The following is a 19004-nucleotide window of genomic DNA, read 5'->3' on the forward strand; positions in this document are numbered from 1 at the left end:
GGCCGGAGGAGCGGCGCAGCGCAGCGCGGGGATGCTCTCCGCCTCCGGGGCAGCCGGCGGTGGGAATGCCGAGGGCTGGGCACCTCACTGCGCTCTTCCCGGTCTGCGTTGGCGATCGTAGCTCTCTCTTCTTCTGCTTTGCGTGGAAAATGCTTGAGCTTTTGCTGCAGCCAGGACTCCGCGATTGACGATGCTCCGACTGTGAGTCCTCAGAGCTAGGTGGGATTTAGTGCCTGGTGCGAGGCAGAAATGAAGGCAAGTTTGGATAGTGGCTCTTCGGCTTAAGCTGCTGTACCACTGATGTGCTTTCCTGCGTGCTGCTTTTCTTACTGTTTGCAAAATACCAGATGTCCATTCAGTTTTAAACCTTGTCCATTGAAGAGAATAAACCACTCAAGAGGGAGTCAGTAACAACATCCACTAGGTTTCTGTTTTTAAAATTGTTTGACTTTCCTGGTTTCCGTATAATTTATCTACAAGAGCCAATTTATGCAAGACTATCCAGTTACAGACCTGCCAAGGCTATGAGAGAACGCAGCCAGCACAGCCTCGGTGGACACGTCCTGTATGTAGGGTTATTCCGATATCCAGGAATGCTGCACAGAGCTAAGTATAGCCGATTCAGGAATGACTCGATAACATCCCTTGATGAAGGTACGCAAAATACATCTTTAAATATTAAAGGTTCTTCCTCCTCTTCCCATTCTTCATCACCTAATTTACTGGCGGAAGATGTCTCCTTGGGGCCACAGGACACCTGCAGCACCCTGTGCACACTGATCCCCCGCATGGCTAACATTAAACTTGCCAACCCGTCAAATCTGCCGGGGCTGAAAAGCTTCTGTTTGGGAATGAAAGAGGTGCCAAGGATTAAACTCACGGAGTGCGTTACCATCCCAAGCAGCCCAACCTCGCCTGAGATCAGCTGCCTGTCGGCCTCTTACCCACAGCCTGGCCTGGACAAGTTGGCCCTAATCCCAAAGGCAGCGGGTGACTGTGCCGTGCGGGGAGCAGAGGAGGCTGCTCCCGTGGGCAGGCAGGACAGGAGCCTTGCACACAGCCGTGAAAGCGTGGGGGAGCCGGGAACAACCTACAGCGTGCGGGTGAGTACTTCTCATGGGGTTTCCATTCTCTGACAGGGCAAACTGCTCAGGTGGCTGCAGGGTGACCTCCGTGTTTCCAATCCTGAAGTCAGTGCCCCAAAACACTGACTTCTCCCATGTATTTCCCGTTTCTTGGTGTATGTAGGGCTGTGGTGTCTAACAGAGGGAGTTAAAAGGACCACAGGCACTCCCAGAGGTAATACAACATCCATTTCCAAAACACTATCTTTAGACTCTCTGAGGAGTAGCTGAGCTGCAATTCAAACAGGGGTTACTCTGGCCTGAAATGCATATTGGAGGGAGAAGGAGGCCCATGAAAAGGGCTTCCCATCCCTTACAGAGCAGCTCCCAGGCACTAGGTGCAGGCTGGTCCATGTCACGGTCATATTTGTCATGGAGGGTGTGGGAGACATGCTGGGCCCACTGCTGCTGCTAGCAGCATCTCTCCCCCATGCCTCATGCCCTCGGAGTTGAACAGGCAGGATCCCAAAGCTGCCCTCCTCTGAAGCTGTAGGGCTGATTTTCTTGGTAATGATGATGTACAGAAACCCCTCCATATTTCTGCAGAAGACACCCTGAAATAGCCTTTCCTGGTATTTGTCGTGTTGTGAGCCAGGGTTGATGGGTATCATCTTCTAATTAGCAGTCAGTGGCTGAGAGGAGACTGCTTTTGCTCCCTCCACACCTGCCACACCTGGCAGCTTTCTCATTTTCTTTTCCTCTGCTTTTCTATGGCCAAACCTCACCATTTGGTAGTCTTTGCTTCCTTCTCTGTGCTCTGAATCTCTGACCCTGTACATTTTAGTGCTTATGTTTCACCTGTCAAAAGCAATCCCAGGCAAAACCTGCCTGCTGCTTGCATGGAGGGAGCCAGTGCAGACCATGGGGAAATAGCAGAGAAAGCAGTCTAAACCTGCTTCAGAAATACTGATGTAATGGCTGGTCTGGCCAAGAGCTCCTGCAGCTCTCATAGTCCTCATGCCTGTCTCTGGCTACAAGGAGGACCTCAGGAATGAGCTGTACAGGGGGTTATTAACCAACATCTGTTTCTCCTGGTGGGCTGCAGGCAGAGTGGTAAGAGTATGGGTGTGTGTAAGCTCTGTTTGGTGTAAAAGAGGTATCAAAATGTGTCAGCAGGAGTAAAATAGCTATAAGACTTGCAAAATCTGTGTTTCCTTTGTGATGTTTCACAAGCAGGAAAGCCTAAAGAAAGGTGCAAGGCCAAGAAGAATCAGTCACTTTCCAAATGCAGCAGGAGGGCACACAAGCCAGAGGAGGGAAGAGTTACCTGGGGAAATAGCTGTGTTCACCTTTCCCCAGGCAGGAATGAGATGTCTGCCTGGCATCCAGCAGTGATAGCACAGCTGGTTTGATGGGATGTTGGCTGAAAAGTGATGGTGTCCCAGCATGGCACCAGCTGCTGTGAGTGGAGCCACAGGAAGCCTGGAACATTCACCTGGGATGCAGCAGGTGGAGGGAGAGGAAGCACAATATGTGTGTTCTCTTTAAATTCTAGTACTAATGTGAGCAGCTGAGGTTTTGACACCAGCAAACTGCTAAGACAGATGAATGAGCATGTACGCTGTGGCTTAAGGTGGCAGTGAAGGGGCCACTGCATCTCCAGGTGCTGCACTCTCGGCCTGTGCTGGTGGATGGTGTTGTGATCTGTGCTGCCAATGCAGTGCAGCTCATGAGTAAGACCTTGAGGTACCTATAGAGATTCAAGTACTGGAATGCTAATGCCAGAGGCACACTTAAAGGATTCAGTTTTTGACAAGGGGAAGAGATGATGAAACCCAGGGGGAATTTCCCAGGTTTCTGTTTGTGGCCCAGTGCCGAGAGCAAGAAGCACCGAGGTGTCACCCACTGGGGAGCACGTGAGCAAGAAAGAAGAAAAAAAGAGAAAGACTTGATGGGAAGGTTATATGAAATGGGGAAGGGCTCATCACCTCCTGCTGCTCCCCAGGTTCTATTTCATAGAATCACAGAATGGTTTGGGTTGGAAAGGACCTTAAAGCTCATCCAGTTCCAACCCCCTGCCATGGACAGGGACACCTTCCACTAGACTAGGTTGCTTCAAGCCCTGTCCAGCCTGGCCTTGAACACTGCCAGGGATGGGGTAGCCACAGCTTCTATGGGCACCCTGTGCCAGGGTCTCATCACCCTCATAGTGAGTTTGTAGTATGTTTTTTTTTGGAATCAGCCCATTTCACTGGGAATGTCTCTGAGGAGCCTCCCAGCACAAACAGGATGTTTTCCTGCATCTCCCCTCTACTGTTGCTCCTGCGTCTGTGCCTGCAAGAGCCAGCCCCAGGAGAGCTGCAACAGCATTGCTGATGTGTCCTGCCCAATCTCTTGTTTGTTTTTTTCAACTTTTAATTACAAGCAGGTTGGTAAATATGCAGCCTGGGGGTTTGGGGGCTTCAGCATCAGAGCATGGGCAAGGTGCTCATTTCCCCAGGGACCACGAGGCTTCTCTGGGAGCTGGTGATGAAGCCTCAGAAGGGTTGGGAAGCAGCTAAGGGCACAGGGCTGCAGCATGGTGGCTGGAACATGGTGCAGGGGGAAGGTCTTGCCTGGAGGCAAAGAGGGGCTGAGACATTGAGGGGCTGGGCAACTGTGGGAGCTGCTCCCAGTTCTTACCCCGTGGCCTTTGCCCTTCTTTCTGTGGCATTTGGAGATGCCTCCTATCCCTGTGAAGTTTCTTGTGCCCTGTTAAGGTATGGGATGGTTGGGATCTCCACAGAGACCATTTTACAAGGAAAGTCAGGTCCATATTACACGGACTGCTGCTGCCAGAAATCTTTGGCCTTAAAAGCTTAATTGGAGTCTGAAGAGGATTTGACACTTATGTGGAGAGGATCCACAGTTATTTTAGAGTCAATAATATGGTGAAGTAATGAAATGCCTTAAGGCAGAAGCTGGAGTTGAGGCAGGGATTGTCTTTCTGGGGTTGATATAGGAAGGTGATGCAGGGGGAAATCAGCTTTGGCCGTGTGATTGGTGGTGACAGGGCACCTGTGTCAGAGCTGTGTGTCACTTGGGCTCTGGTGAGGAAGCCAAGACACATATCGGCAGCTGTTCCCTGAGATGCTCATCAGAATAACAGAGAGCCTGAGTCTTAATACTTCAGTAAGAGCCTGGGCAGCTCTGATGCCCCACACTGTTACCTTTCAAAACATACTTTGTGTGCAGTTTGCTGCTGGATTTACAAGATGGATATTTACCTTGTCCTTGTTCATGTTCTACCTGCTACATGCCTTCCCACAGCGCTGCCTTCCGGAGCTCAGGTTGTCTCTAAGCAGTGCCCATAACAGCCACAGCACTCATGTCTCCTGCCAGTGTTCCTTATAGCTGTGACAAACCTGAGGAATATTGCAAGAATCACTTACCCTTGAGCCTCTCACTGCAAGACAGACACTGAGGTGCTGGAGCGGTCCAGAGAAGGGCAATGAAACTAGTAGAGGGTCTGGAGCACAAGTGTGATGAGGAGCAGCTGAGGGAACTGGGGTTGTTTATTCTGGTGAAAAGGAGGCTCAGGTGAGACCTTGTTGCTCTCTACAAGTACCTGAAAGGAGGCTGTAGTGAGGTGTGCTTTGGTCTTTTCTCCCTATTAACATGTGACAGGACAAGAAGAAATGGCCTCGAGTTGCACCAGGGGAGGTTTAGATTAGGTATCAGGAAACTTTTTTCATGGGCAGGGTTGCCAAGCATTGGGACAGGCTGTCCAGGGAAGTGGTGGAGTCAACATCTCTGGAGGCATTTAAAAGACGTAAAAAATCAGGTAGATGTGGCACTTAGGGACACTGTTTAGTGCTGGACTTGGCAGTGCTGGGTTAGTGATTGGACTAAATGATCTTAAAGGTCTTTTCCAACCTAAATGATTCTCTGATTCTGTGATTCCTATGGGTGAATCACTGGCTGTCATTCAAGCTGGAGCCACTAAGTGTGTTATGGCAGGGAATGAAATGAGATGTGGGTCCGGATTAGAGGGTGCCTGAAAAGCTTATTCACATGGGCTCTGCCTAGTGCCTTCACATCTCCTCCCACACAGTCCCTCATCCTGTTTGTCGTCACTCTCCATCATCTCTTGTAAATGGATGTGAAAAGATGTGTGCATCTTCAGTAACCACCCTGCTCTCCCCCACGTGGGGAAACAGCAGCCAGCCCCAGATCACCCTTTGGATACAAACACCAAGAGATGAAGCAGACCCTGGTGCTGATGCCCTCCCCAGCCTTGTGCAGGGAGACAGGGGACAGCTTTGCCCATGTTGCAGTTAGAGGAGCAGTTCCCCTTCCAGCAGGGCCATTGAGTCTCTCCTGTCCTTCTTGAGAGCTGTTGCTCGTCCTGGCAGGAGCTTTTGATCCTGCTGCCAGCAGATCAGTGGGTCCAGCATCCGGTTTCATTGGCCACGTCAAGTTTTCAGCACTCAGCTTATTTCAGTGCTGGCATTTTATTTTATCATAGGTAGCTGAATTGCTGAATTCTGCAGTTGTATCTGTGCTTGTTGTCCTGGGCAGGTTACAGCACCCTTGTGCCTGTGTCCAGCTTCCCCAGCTTTCCTCAGCAGCTCATTGAAGCCAAGTTGTGCTCCCTCTTTGGAAGGTGAAGCCCCTCCTTGGACACCACCTCTGAACCCTCGGTATCTCTATCACCATGTCACAAAGACAACCAGCAGACAGCTTAGGCTGGGGCAAGGGCTGTGCCCTGCTGCGGCTTCCCCTCCTGGAGTACTGGGCACACGAGAAGTCTCTGAGACTGGCATTGTCCTTGTCTGCTGCCTTCCCCTTTCTTTCCTATGCCACTTGTCAGACTCAGCTATGGAGGGGTTAATCTTTTCCTTGTTTATTTGTTAATCATTTTTTCTCCCTTGGAGACTGTTTTTTTGAATAGGCTTCTGGTACCCCATTGTCCTTTTATGTGCTCCATGGGCTCCTCTGCAGCTCTGTGACCCTGACTTCCTCTGCCTCAGTCCCGCAGGTCCCCCTGCCCCGGGCTCTGCTGGTTCTCTGTACCCTCCTGCTGAGATGTGACGGTTCAGCCATTACTAACCGTGCTGGTTGGGATAACCAACAGCAGCTAAAATAAATGAGGGATGCAGCAAGGTGCCATGTTAATGCACTTCCCTACTCAGGCTTTTAAAGACAAAAAAAAAGGTCTTTTGTGAATCATTGATAAGTTCAGCTTCACTCAGGGTCACTTATGCAAAAACCTAATATTGATTTTTCATCTTTGCTTAGAGTAGCTTCCCACGCATCTGTTCAGGATGCAGTGGGGACTCACTTACCAGCGTATGACTCACCTACTCCTCTGAATCTTCCTTTTTTCAAGGATAGAGGAGCAGCCAACTAGCTCACAGGATGTTTGACCTCATACCATAGGATCAGAGGTCACCACTGTGCTACAAGCTGAGGCTCTAGACATATTTGCGCATTTGCTTTGTTCCCGTTAAGCAGGAATATCTTTAACAAGTAAGAGAGATCTCAAAGTCATTAAATGTTCATTAGCAAAGCAGTTCTGCTAACCCTTCAGATTCTTATTGATGTCCTTCCAGGTCTCTGACCTAATTCTGGAGTTCTCCCAGGGGTTACATTGCTATCTGGAAGGAAACCAAAACAGGGATAATACAATTGTTGTGGAATCCCTGCTTGACTGCACACATAATGTTCTCTTTTTAACATACGCATTCGTTTCTGAGTGTCTCCAAAGCTGAAAGAGATACCCAAATCCACCCCCCTCTGAATGGCCCAGCAGAAAAATCAATTCACAGGCAAAGTGAGGCAGAGGAGGTAAATATGGTACCTTTCCTCTGTCTATTCAGAGCAAGAGGACCTGCATGGCCCTGCCTGGGATTTCCCAGTTGTCTGCTGTATCCCAGAGGCTTTGACTTCGTCACTGCAGCCCATGGGCACTGTGCGAGCACTGCAGGATGCTCCTGAAGTCCCTTTTCCCTCTGGGAGAATTCACTGTGGAAGAGGGGCATGCAGAGAGACCCAGACCTCTGCCAGCCTTGTGAAATGGGGAGATGTCTGAGTGCTTCAACAGCAAAGAGACGGATATCAACAGATATGCTGAAGGAATTAGGAATACATTTTGGGAGAGGTAAACTCAGTGGATAGACATATCCCAGCACACTTTGTTGAAATGAAAGTGTTCCATAAGTTAGTATATAGCATCAAAGGAGTCTGTGGGCTGACATGCCATCACATTCTTGATGTTTCTGAAAATTAGACTTATGCAGATCCCAAACAAGTACAGAAAAAGCCTTCAGCTCTGTCCCATGCAACAGAAATGTGGGAGTCAGCCTCTAATTTCAAGCAGGTCAGTTAATAGTGCAGGCTCTTAAGAGCTGTTGCTATGAGCTGCAATTGCAGCTCTACTTCCTTCATCTTCTGCAGAGGTTATTTGTCATCAGACGTGCAGCAGCATGGAGCCAGTGGTTTTCTTCATGCCTAGTAATGCCTCCCACTGCTCTGAAGGGACATTCAGCTCTTCAGCACAGGGGCTCCGAGTGTATTGGCCTCGCGCGGCTTCCAGAGGCCCTCTGCTCCCCGGGGGGAATTTCTCTCTAATGTGCATGTATTCCTTCCAGCTCAGTGCCACAGGCTGATCACTGAGAATAAGCAGAATTGGAAAAAAGAATGATTGGATTTTGTGTCCCCAGCAGGCTTTACCTTTTTTTATGCTTCGTTGTTGAAACCACTGGTATCTTTATTGCTCTTCTCTACACTTTTCAGTAAATAAAGCTATTTAGGAAGCAACCTTAGGATGGCTGATTTGATTTTCCATTTAGACTGTGGTTCTGCATATACTTAGTGGACTAAAATCACATTTGTTTCCTTCTGTAGCCTCCTCTTACCTGTATGCTAGATATTAACAAAGCCCTTTCTCTGTGTCTCTGCTCTTCCTAGTACATGGGCTGCATTGAAGTGCTGCAGTCAATGAGGTCCCTGGACTTTGGCACACGAACGCAAGTCACCAGGTAGGTGGTATCAAACTAAAATCCAGCCCAAGAATGAAAAAGCTGAGTGCTAATTTTTGTATGAAGCTAAGGGTGCACGCCAAGCTCTGAGACACTTTGAATAGCAGTTTCATGTTTTGGTTTTGTTTTGGGTTTTTTTTTTGTCCCAAGCGATGATTTGAATTATTTGATCATTACAATAGGCTTTTTGCACTGGAAAAGGAATTGTTTCAGCCACAGACCTTATTTCGCTCTCACTTCTTGTTCTGGATGCAGCAAGCCTCCCCCTGCAGCCTCACCACAGCGCAGGCATCCCCAGCTAGTTGGGTACTGGCAGCAGCCAGTCCATGCACCTGGGCTCAGCACTGCCCGCACAGCTCACCCAAGGCACAGGGTGGCCAAGACAGCGAGCCTGGGTGCTCACAAGCCTCCCAGCCACTCTGCTTCACACCTGATACAGAAAGTGCCATCTGTCCCCCAATCCAGCAAGGTCCTCTAGTGAGTTTTTATCAGATGTTATGACATTGCTTGACCCCATCTGCACCAAGGCCAGTGGAGTCACAAGGAAAACATGTTGAAATACAGCCATTACTGCAGGCCTAACTTTCCAGCCTGCAAATCAGAAAAAGATGAATGTTTCACTCTCAGCTACAACTGAATATGGTTTAAATATGAGATATTTTGTGGTCTTTAGTGAAGTTTGCAACTTCTGTTGCAGATTGCTGCTGGCTCTAGATTATCAGTATGTGCACTCAGGGGGCTGCTGAAATGTCCTGTCAGGAGCAAAAAAGCCCAGTTTTATTTTTATGTTGATCCTTGTTAAGTCTGTCAGTGAAGGAGTGTGTAAGTTACCAAAATAAGCATCCTCTTTCCATCTTGGAGCGCTGCGTGTGGCTGGGACGTACTTACAGTCCAGCAGCCAGGACTAGTGCTCTGTTGGGCAGCCCCAGCAACCACCCAGCACCTCCAAAGGATTTTTGGAGGGGTGGGTGAGTGCAGAGTATTTTGGCCTGGCTTTAGACATGTTCCCTCCTCCCCTCAGCTATTTTTCTGGCATGGTTCATGCTGAGGATGCCAGGAGTGTGGTTGAGGCTTCCTGCGCCTGCCCAACTCTTCCTTCGTGCTGGTGGATGATTTACAGATGCTCTTTTGCTTCCTCAAGTGTTTGTATCAAAGAAATTGTGGTTAAAGGAAAGGAACATGAAGAGATAAGTGTTACTTTGCTACCTATTGGCTCCCAGACTTACCAGCTAAAAGGAAGAAACAGAAAAAAATTGATTCCTTAAATGCCTGTATACTGCACTTGAAAGCTGCCCGATTTGTTTTGTATTTAAAATCAGTGGTTGTTGACATTTACAATCAGCATAAGCACACACTCACCCAGTTCCTGCATTTGTATATGGAGAAGTGCCTAGATACAAATATCCTTCCCTCAGCCTGGGTGTTTACCGATCAAAAAGAGCCATGTAGTACGCTTACCCAAAGCCATCAGCCTGGAGCATTCAGACAAAGCCACTGTTTTCTTCAACAGCCTCAGCGAGGTGATCTCCTGATTGCAAGACACAGAAGTATGTATTAGATGGTCTGTCTGGACAATAACGAGTATGAATTACTGTGTGACAAGAGCTTGCCACCTTAAATTTGGCCCAAATTAGCAAGGTTTTGTTAACGAGAGCTATGTGAAAACTTAACAATGGAAATATTTCCATCATCTAAAAAATATGCCAGTGCTGACCTTAATGGGCTGTTTTGTGCACGAGAAATTCAAAACTTAAACTGTTTGCAAACTGAATGCTGAAGTGCTGAGCTCATGCATGCAAACTTTAAGGTTTGATCGATTACAAGCTGACTGGAGCGAAGATAACACTGCTTATTCCCCTATTGTTCTCCCAGGGGAGTCAGTTTATAGACGGCATGCACAATGCACCAACCACAGAGTTACTGGAAACGATCCCATTTTAATCATCTGTGTTACTTGTACTGGGGGTAAAAAATATTTTTACTCCAATGGCATTTCACTAAACAAAGAGGCATCTTCTGTTTTAAAGTGATGTAGAAAAGGTCTCTGATTATGTCTGCTCCCTGCCTTGCTCTATGTGTATGTGCCTTCTTAGTCTCCTGATCTTTAAAATTAAAGATATTATTTACCTACCCCTTATGAATGTTGGAAAGATCAACAAACTCCTGCTTGCCAAAGTGCCGTGAGTGAGGAGTCAAAAGAGATGAGCATGGAGGATTTATGTTCTGGTTTCTTGCTGGACTTGCATTTCCAGTTGCTTACCAGGCACAGGGATGGGGAAGGCAGAAAACAGCCTCTCCAGTGCTATGAATGACCATGGGGTGCAGAGATACTGTATGGCCATCAGGCGGAATGACTGCAGCATAGCAAGGGAAGGGCCCAGGCGCTGAAGTGCTTTTCATCCTCAGCCCTCATGGCTGTGAGGTGAGGAGGCTGGCACAGGAGATTTCACTGCAGCAGGTTTCCCTTCCAGCTCTGCCATTGCCTGCCTGTGACCCAACTCACATGCTCTTAGGACATCCCTCCCATTTTGCAGAAACTTGTGATTTCAGATTCCATGTAGATAACAAGAGTAACATCTAGAAATCACAATGAGGGTAACAGGTTCCTCTGCTCGAAAGGCTTTGTTATATTTTTGGAATGGTTTCCCATAAATGGGCTTTGCTTGGTGTCCTCAGTACAAAATGTATTTGGGCTTGTTCTGTGATAGGTCCTGTCTTTGCTGGGATGTGCACTTCCCTTGTCCAGCCTTTCAGCTCTTTTCCTCTTACACATCTCCCATATCTGTTAAAACAAGCTTATTATTAGTCACTCTATTTGGGCATTTGTGGGAAAAGGGATTCTGTATCTCAGATAAGGGCATAAACTTGAAAATGGTTGGGCACTGAAGGGCGAAGGGCATCTGAAATGTGCTGCTGGGGTGGGCTGGTGGAAGAAGGCTGACTTTGTTTGGAAGATTAATTTCAACTTTGTTGAGCCACACAATCCCTTTCTGTTAGATAGTGTAGGCAGAGCCCTAGATGCTTAAAAGCAAATCTTCAACAGCATGCTTCCTTGCTTACATCAGCCCATCTCTCTTCTTTTACTCTCATTTGGGGGAACAATGAACAAAGTGGCTCACTGTTACTGCCAGTGCGGCTCTCTCCCGCATGTGCACGCTTGGGGAGGAGTAGGGAGGAGCGTTGGCTGCAGGTTTCACTGCAGAGGTGCAGGCCCAGAGTAAACCTGTAAACTGTACGGGTGAGCTGATCTGAACACTTATGGATGCCAAAAATGGGGCTGTCCTTGTCGCTCCCTCCTGCCCCAGAGCTTGCTGAGCCCTTGCCAAGCATCTGCATCCTGGCCGGGTGGCTGCTGTGAACCAGCAGGCAGAGGGAGCAGTGCCCTGCGGGGCTGAGGGGCTGCATCAGGGGCTTTTGGCAGAAAGCAAGAATTCCCTGTGCTGTTGGCTCCCACAGCACCCAGCCATGTAGGGGCTGTGACACTGTCTTGCTTCAGTACCTCTTGCCCAGGAACCGGGGAGCTGCTTACAGCTGTGTGCTCAGGAGTCTCCATGTCCCAGTCAAAAAGAGGTGTTCCTGTTTCCCCATCCCACCTCCTGGATCCCATAGAGGTGTCCCCAGGGAACTGTGCCAGCCTGGATCCTCACTGAACTGGTGCCCAGCAGAATAGCCCTTGGGAAACTCCCCCTGCAATGGATGGGCATCTGCTGGGGCCAGGAGTGGGACCTCTGGCTCTGCAGTAGGTCTGCTGCTGGTGACAGCCCAGGGACCAACGTGCTTCAGAGGAATATTCTTCAGGATGGTGAAGAGAACCCTTCCATTCACTACGGAAAGTGAAAACTGTGTCAATGAAACAATGGCCAGTTTATGTAATTGTGTGGGCCCTGCAGGACTGACTGACAGGGCCTCTACTTCAAATGGCAGAAGATGCCTGAGGAGTTGAGGAGCAGGGTTTCCTTTGCCTTAAACTACAAGAACTATTTAAATTCCTCACAGCTCTCCCGATTCAGTGTGTGGCTCCCAGGGTCGGAAAGAGCTGCTGCACAGTCTGCAAGTGGAGCTATCTCATTCAGGGCGATTTAAAAGGAAAACAAATAAAAATCCCAAGTTTTTTGTTTTGGGGTGAATGACGAGGAGAAAAGAAAGAAAAAGCAGCAACATGACTGGAATAACTGCTACTGCCTCAGATTCGGAAGATATCAAAGGGACAAGCAAATGCCAGAACCCATAAGGTTGCCCATTCATCCAGGAGCAAGGCGATTAACTATGTCAGCCTCGCACAGGTATATGCTATGATGCAGATCTAAAAGCAGAGACTTGCCTGAGCAACTGTTTGAAAGTGAATGCTGTAAGAATGAATTAATAGAGGTTTTCCAGCAAGAAGGCACAGATTCTATATAAATCCTATTCCAATTTGTTGTAGACGTATCCAGAGTTTTTTTTCTTCCTCATGTACCAGTTTCTGCTTCAGGTCTGCCTGCCCCGTGGAAATGACTGAAGGTCAGGAGTGTAGCAGCAAACTGCTTGCTTTTCACACCTTTAAGGTTAGATCACCTGGAAGACCAGGCAGAGGTACGCTGCAAGAAATGTCTGTGAGAAGGTGTTTTCCCCTGCCAAAAAGAAACTATTAAGTAGAAACAATTTGCCTGCTTCTTGGTTTCTGTTTGGAGGACAAGTGCTTCAGAGCGTGGTGAAGTGGGCAGTCACTGGCTTGTACAAGAATGGGCTCCGATGCTGGCAACTTTGCCTGCAATTGCTTATTCTACATGGGCTGCCTGAAGTGTGTGAGAATTCATTTGACACCAAAACAGATGACTTCCCTGGTTTTCCAATTTATCTGTATCTGGTTTTCTTTCTAGGTAGAGCTAGGCTTATAGGCTCCAAGTAGCCTTAATGTCTTGGCTCTGATTTTAATTTCCTTTAATATTGAATGAGAAGATGAGCTCTCATTTTCCAAGCTGATTGTTGGAATCTGAGAGATCATCCTGCAGGATGCCTTTCCCTTCTTTCTTTATTTTTTTTTTTTTTTGAATTTTGGCCTTTCTGCTGGTAACAGCTAAATGAAATGGAAGCTAAACAATAAGGATATCAGGAATTCACTTCAAAACTGTGTTTTCAGCTGTGTAGGAGAAATTGTTTAAAAGGCTGTGTTTCTGACCCACCTTGTGGAGGTCACCATAAGACTCCTCCTCTTCCCTGCTTTTTCACTCAGAACATTTTAATGAAATTTGTATTATTTTACCATGGGTGAGGTCTCCATTCATTTGATAGTCTCCAGGTTGACTTTCTCAGGATGTTCTCTGGAAGGAAGATTTGATGTAGCATCACTGTTTTCAGTGCTTTAAGCACACAGCCCATCAGCATAGCAATATCCGTAGGGCGCTGAGCAGGAGGCAGCAGCGATGCTGTGGTTCACTGGCGCTGTGCTGGCTTTACCTGCTGTCGGATCTGCTCCCTGGGCACGATGCAGGGTCCTGGGCAGACCATGCTCCTCGCTGGGGCACCTTTGTTTCATTGGACATACCTGCCTGGAGCATCCTGCCACTGTGCAGTCTCCTGATATTTTTCAGCCCTTCTGAACCAAACCTCCTCAGGAAATGAAGCTCAGTGGCATGTTCCTCCCATGCACTGATCTGAAAATAGACAAACTTTCCTAACTAGCTTGTTTCTTTATTAGCTGTTTGGATAATAATCCATTAGCTTAAACAAATTAATCCCCTTCCCCTTAAGAACAAAACAAAATCCCAGCCCTTGAAAGCCCAAGTCCTAATTCAGCCATGAGAGAAAGGCTGAGGCTATGGCCTCAAAATGGAATCACCCAGTAAGGGAACCAAAGCCTGAGAGGGTGACTAGGTGATGGTGGTGCAGCAGAGGGAGAGATCCCACGGAGCTGTGGCTCAGAAAGGGATGTCCAGGCAAGGTAAAGGAAATGTGCTAAGCACATCCCAGCCTGTAAGCACCATTTTTCCATTGACTTCAAAACAGTAAGTGTCAGGGAAAGCCTGTGATTGCCAGCAAAAGGTGTTTTTGCAGCAGTTGTGCTAACCTCGATCAGAGCAGTTGAGTGCTCCACTGTATGTCCAGACCAGTCATCTGCATGAGAATGTATCTGAATTTTCTTTGTTCAAGCATGGAAAATAGGTGCAGTGGGCCACTATAGTGTACTGTGTGATTTAGCTGTCTTTGATATAGACCAATAAACACTGAGCGCTTTATGCCTTACCTTTCCGCTTCCCTAACTGAGAGGCGCCTTTAGAGAATAGTGGGTGGCTGGCAAGGACATCTGGTTTGGAAAATACCTGCCAGAGATGGAAAGATATGAACTGAGACCGCAGATGTGAAGAACTGCAGAAGCTCAATTACACTGCCTTTTTTCCCCCCACTTTCTTTCCTCTTTAGGAAAGAGGAACCCCAAGCACCAGAAAGGCAATCAGGACACCCAGCTGAGCACACTCAGCACGCCCCTGCTGCTCTAAATAAGAAGGATTAAGGGAGGGAGGGGATCCTCCCTGCTAAGCAAGAGACCTATCAACTGTACTGAGAAAAAGGATTTGAAGGCATTAGGTTGTTAAGAGTTTCTTGTGCTTAGTTGATGGGTTTTTTAAAGAACAAATTGTCACTAGGTGAAACTGATGTGTTTTATGAAGAAAAAGAATGAACCCAAACCAGGCTGCTGAATCACTGTGTCTTGTTAAATAGGTTGTTTTTTCTTTAACAGTGGGAGGAAAGAGAAAGAAAAACAGCTGTGAAAGACCTTCCAGAAGATTAAAGTGTTTATTAAGTGGGACGATAACAATAAATTGCAGAGTTGCTGGCCCTGTTACAGATGATGCATGTGAAATGATCCCAGAGTTTGTGCTGTGTTTTTCTATTTGCAGGGAAGCAATAAGCCGGCTGTGTGAAGCTGTGTCAGGTACAAATGGAGCTATAAAAAAGCGGAAGGTAAACACTGTTTTAACTGAACAATTAATTTTCTGTATCTGCTTTTGATAAGTTGGATACCTGATTCCCTAACAGGCTTCAGTCCATGCTGGATATAGTGCACATTGATCCATCTGAACTCAGTATAACATGAAAGCATTTGCAGCAGGGTGTTCAGCCTGCTTGGTTTGGGGCTGAGGACACGTCCTACCCTATTTTCTTCAGGACTGATGCTCTGGCCGCAGTTCCTGCTCCTACCAGCCTATGCAGCGCTCAGTGCTTTACAGGTTTTACGTTCTGTCTGGTAAAATGTCAGAGGGTTTGTTTAGCAAGAGGGAGCTCATTCGCTGGAGGATTTCCTGATTGCTATTTATACACATAAAAAATTAAACACAACTGAAATGGCAGCGTTTAATGGGCAGATCACTTGTTAAGTAACTGGGATGTAATGAGGGCCGACGTCAGTGGCTGCTGTTGGGTTGTGTCCAGTGAAACTTATTGATTCCCTTCTGTAACTGTGGGGCCCGGGAGGAATGAACTTGCTGAAAAATGAATACATGAGAGATTTTCATGATTTCCTCAGAAACGCTTTATGCCTAGGAAATGAAGCAGAGTTCAGCAGGACAATTACACATTCTGATTTACTGAGACAGCTATAACATTTGGCTTACTGGGATTTTGTTTAAAAACTTTTTTCCCCATTATTGACATAAACCCATGCTTACAAGTGTTGTATTTAAAGCTGATATTTGTTAGAAAATCTGTTTGCATTTGATCAAGCTGTTATCCTTGCTCCACTGAATTTCTCAATAAGGTATAGTAAAAACCACTTGATTTTACATGTTTCTGCCCCTGACAGACTCGGCTGACAGCCTCTTTCTTTTTTTCTTTGTTCATAGCCTCCAGTGAAGTTTCTATCTTCTGTACTTGGCAAAAGTAACCTTCAGTTTTCTGGTGTGAATATAAAGCTGACCATTTCAACAAGCAGCCTCACTTTGATTAATGTTGACACTCAGCAGGTAGGATACATATAAATCAGTGTTCTTTTCTCCATGCTCCTGTGTTCTCCTCTTTTCATAGCATCTGAAGAAAAGGCTGGGTGCTTTGAAGGGAAAGCATTATCCTTTAATTGTCTTGTGCTAGTAAAGCTGAATTACGTGATGCCTCTGAATTTAAAAATGAGAGCACTGTGGAGGAATTGGACATGCAGCACATGCCCTTTCTGTTTATGATGGTGTCTTCCATAGGGAGGGATCTTTAAGCACTTGGCAAGCTGTTTCTCTGCCTGTATGGTGCCTAATAAAAAAGCGCTAGTCCTGACAAGTTTCTGAAAAGTCCTAGAGAAAAGAATTTTGATACAAATAGTGAGTCAGAGCTTGGCTTTGGTGTCATTCAAGGCTGTTTTACAGCTGGGTAATATATGTGCATAGGCAGTTATACTATGTGAAGTCTCTGGGCTCCATAGAGATGTGTTCCTGAGAGCCTGGATCTGCCCTGGAACTGGGGTGTGTTCCCTTCTTGGCAGATGAGCTGAGGAGCTTTGTACTGCCCACCTAATTCTGCTGTTGGCTTCAGCTTCCAGCACAATCTTGCCCTGGGCCAGCAGGGTTTCGGTCCAGGTTGGAGCAGGGGACCATCAGGGAGGTGGTTTTGGCTCACTGGCTCTAAGGAATCACTGCACTGAGCTGATGCCATGCTGAAATGGTAGTGGGGGTTTGCCTGCAGCACAGGGATGCCTTGGACCCCTGTGCTAAGAAGGGTAAGTTTATTGCACCAGGTTTCCCTTCCTTTCAGGTACAGCAGCAAAGGACTTCCCCACAGCAGTTGAAACTGGGGTAGGCAGCTAAAGTATGGACCTTTTAACCTGTTCCTGCTTGTAACAGAGCTCAAAGCTGGACAGATGTCCTTCCAAACACACTGATGTGTCCGGTCACCACACACACGGACATGCAAGACACTGTCTTGAAATTCTTTCTAGGTCTTTCATTAAGAGATCTTTGCAAATGGAAAATCCTGTTTATTCTATTCTTGTGCTGGCACCACATTTAATTGTGTTGACATCTGCATAATCTATTGCACTTGATTTTATACTAAAGAACAGTTTGTCTCCAGAGATGAAATAGTGTTTGAAACCAAGAAAAGTTGATGCCTGCATTGGCTAGTGAAATTTCAATCAGGTAACAGTTTGGTGCTAATGTTGAGAGAGAATATGATCAGAGTATCTGTGGGGTCTGGCTGTAAAAACACCACCATTACACTGAAGTACCAAGCATTTAAATAAAATTGTTGGTAATTTTTAATTAATATCTGAAGACTTTGTAAATGCATGCAGTGTCTCCAGTTATTTCCTTTTCAAGGTCTCATTGAGCTTTGTACAGACCAGAAGTTGGTTGAATTAATTCTAAAAACCCTTTAAGGAAGATTACTCAGGGAATCTAGATATTACTAAGCATGAATGGGCAGTCTCAAAAATATTCCTATTTTTATCTCCTTCCTTCACAAATCATATGTGCATGTATTAATGGATTGGGTTGTCATAAACGTAATTGCCTGCTCTATTAAGATATATGCTCTGCTGTTTGCTAAGTGTGTGGCACGTAAGCATGTTTAACTAGTTTGTCATGCTTTTCAGATTATTGCCAACCATCACATGCAGTCCATCTCATTTGCTTCTGGAGGTGACCCAGTAAGTATTGATTAAAAAGATATACTTCCGCAGGTATAATGAAATTATTATGAGACTGAAAGTACCTGCAGATACTTTGCTTCATCACTTCCTACCCGCAAGCACTAACAGAGTACACCACTCTGCTGGATCATGACCAGTAATACAAGAAAACTGAGGAAATGAGACTGGAAAGGAGACATAGAATAGAGACTTAGTGGGTCTTTGATAGATTCATAGTTAATGTTCCTGTTGCCAGTCAGCGAGCCTCTGTTCATTCAAAAGCCCTCAGACTTGGGAATCTAGAAATAAGAACGCATAAATATAGGAAATGCATCAGTTTGGTGGTCCCTATAATCCACTACATGTCACAAAAGCAGTCAGCACTGGTACCTCTAAATTTTTAGATGAATTTTGAGTCAAACATCTCCTGTGAGACAGATGGGACATAACCTCCTTCCTCCTGCAGATGTGTTTTTCTCCTACTCATGAAGTCACTAATGTTTTCAAGCAAGAGGTTTTCTATTCTCTTCCAAACTTTTTATTGCAATGATTGTAAGCAGGGAATTTGTCATCCATAAACATGCCCTATTCCCTCTTCAAATCTAAGCAAGCTCAGCCCTGCCAGCATTCTGTGTTTCACACTCCATGTGGTATGAGAACATTATTTCTTTAATCAGTTTTGAATTTTCTGCCCTTCAATTTTGCTAAATGTCTCCCTGTTCTCACGTTATGGTACAGGGAAAAGAGGAGGCTCCGGGTCATGCTCTTGGTAACACTGGGGCAGAAGCCAGACCCAGCTTTGGTTGGAAAATGAGATTTGCCCCTTTGAATTTAGGAGCAGGCAAGGGAAAATAGCTGGGAACTGGCCCTGTGTGGCTGATGGATCTCTAGAGGGCCACGTGGGTGATGTAAGGAGCCCAGCTGCTCTGCTCTGCTCAGAATGATGCTGCTGAAGCTGCCTGAGAACTGGAGCTCTCTGGAGCTGTGCTGGGAAGTGTGGGGAGGGAGCACATGTGCAGGCTCTGTGCTGTCAGTCCTGTACCCAGAGAGGAGGAACAGCACAGGCCTGGTGCTGAAGTGCTACATCCTTAAAGATTGCTTTTAAAGCTTGAGGCATTTTGGAAGTCCAAGAAGTTCAAATTTCACCCTTAGATGCCTGTGCTGTCCTAATACACCACAGTGTATTACAGTCCTTGGGCTTTGCAGGTCCTTCCTGATGTGGATTTCCAGGTAGCTCCAAGTGCTGGCACACTGTTGTGGTGAGCATCACAATGCTTCATTTCCAAATTTCAGTTCTCTTGATAGTTAAACAATTTAAATATGTCCTTA

The 19004-nt window shown here is 46.6% G+C and overlaps 1 protein-coding gene across 2 annotated transcripts in view; it reads left to right on the top strand.

Moving 5' to 3' along the window:
* The window catches only part of SHC4 (SHC adaptor protein 4), a 31436-nt gene continuing 12432 nt past the window's right edge, over positions 1-19004 (top strand). For both annotated transcript variants that reach the window (XM_061446882.1, XM_061446883.1), the window contains exons 1-5: positions 1-1103; positions 8016-8086; positions 14965-15028; positions 15907-16026; positions 17640-17693. In XM_061446882.1, the coding sequence (XP_061302866.1) occupies positions 525-1103; positions 8016-8086; positions 14965-15028; positions 15907-16026; positions 17640-17693 (888 nt within the window). In that variant the 5' untranslated portion in view covers positions 1-524. The remainder of the gene's footprint in view (positions 1104-8015; positions 8087-14964; positions 15029-15906; positions 16027-17639; positions 17694-19004) is intronic.

The sequence above is a fragment of the Pezoporus flaviventris genome, unplaced genomic scaffold, assembly GCF_033815535.1.
Source record: "Pezoporus flaviventris isolate CSIRO_AGI_PZ_B2104156 unplaced genomic scaffold, CSIRO_AGI_Pfla_v1 ptg000006l, whole genome shotgun sequence".
NCBI classification, from domain to species: Eukaryota; Metazoa; Chordata; class Aves; order Psittaciformes; family Psittacidae; genus Pezoporus; species Pezoporus flaviventris.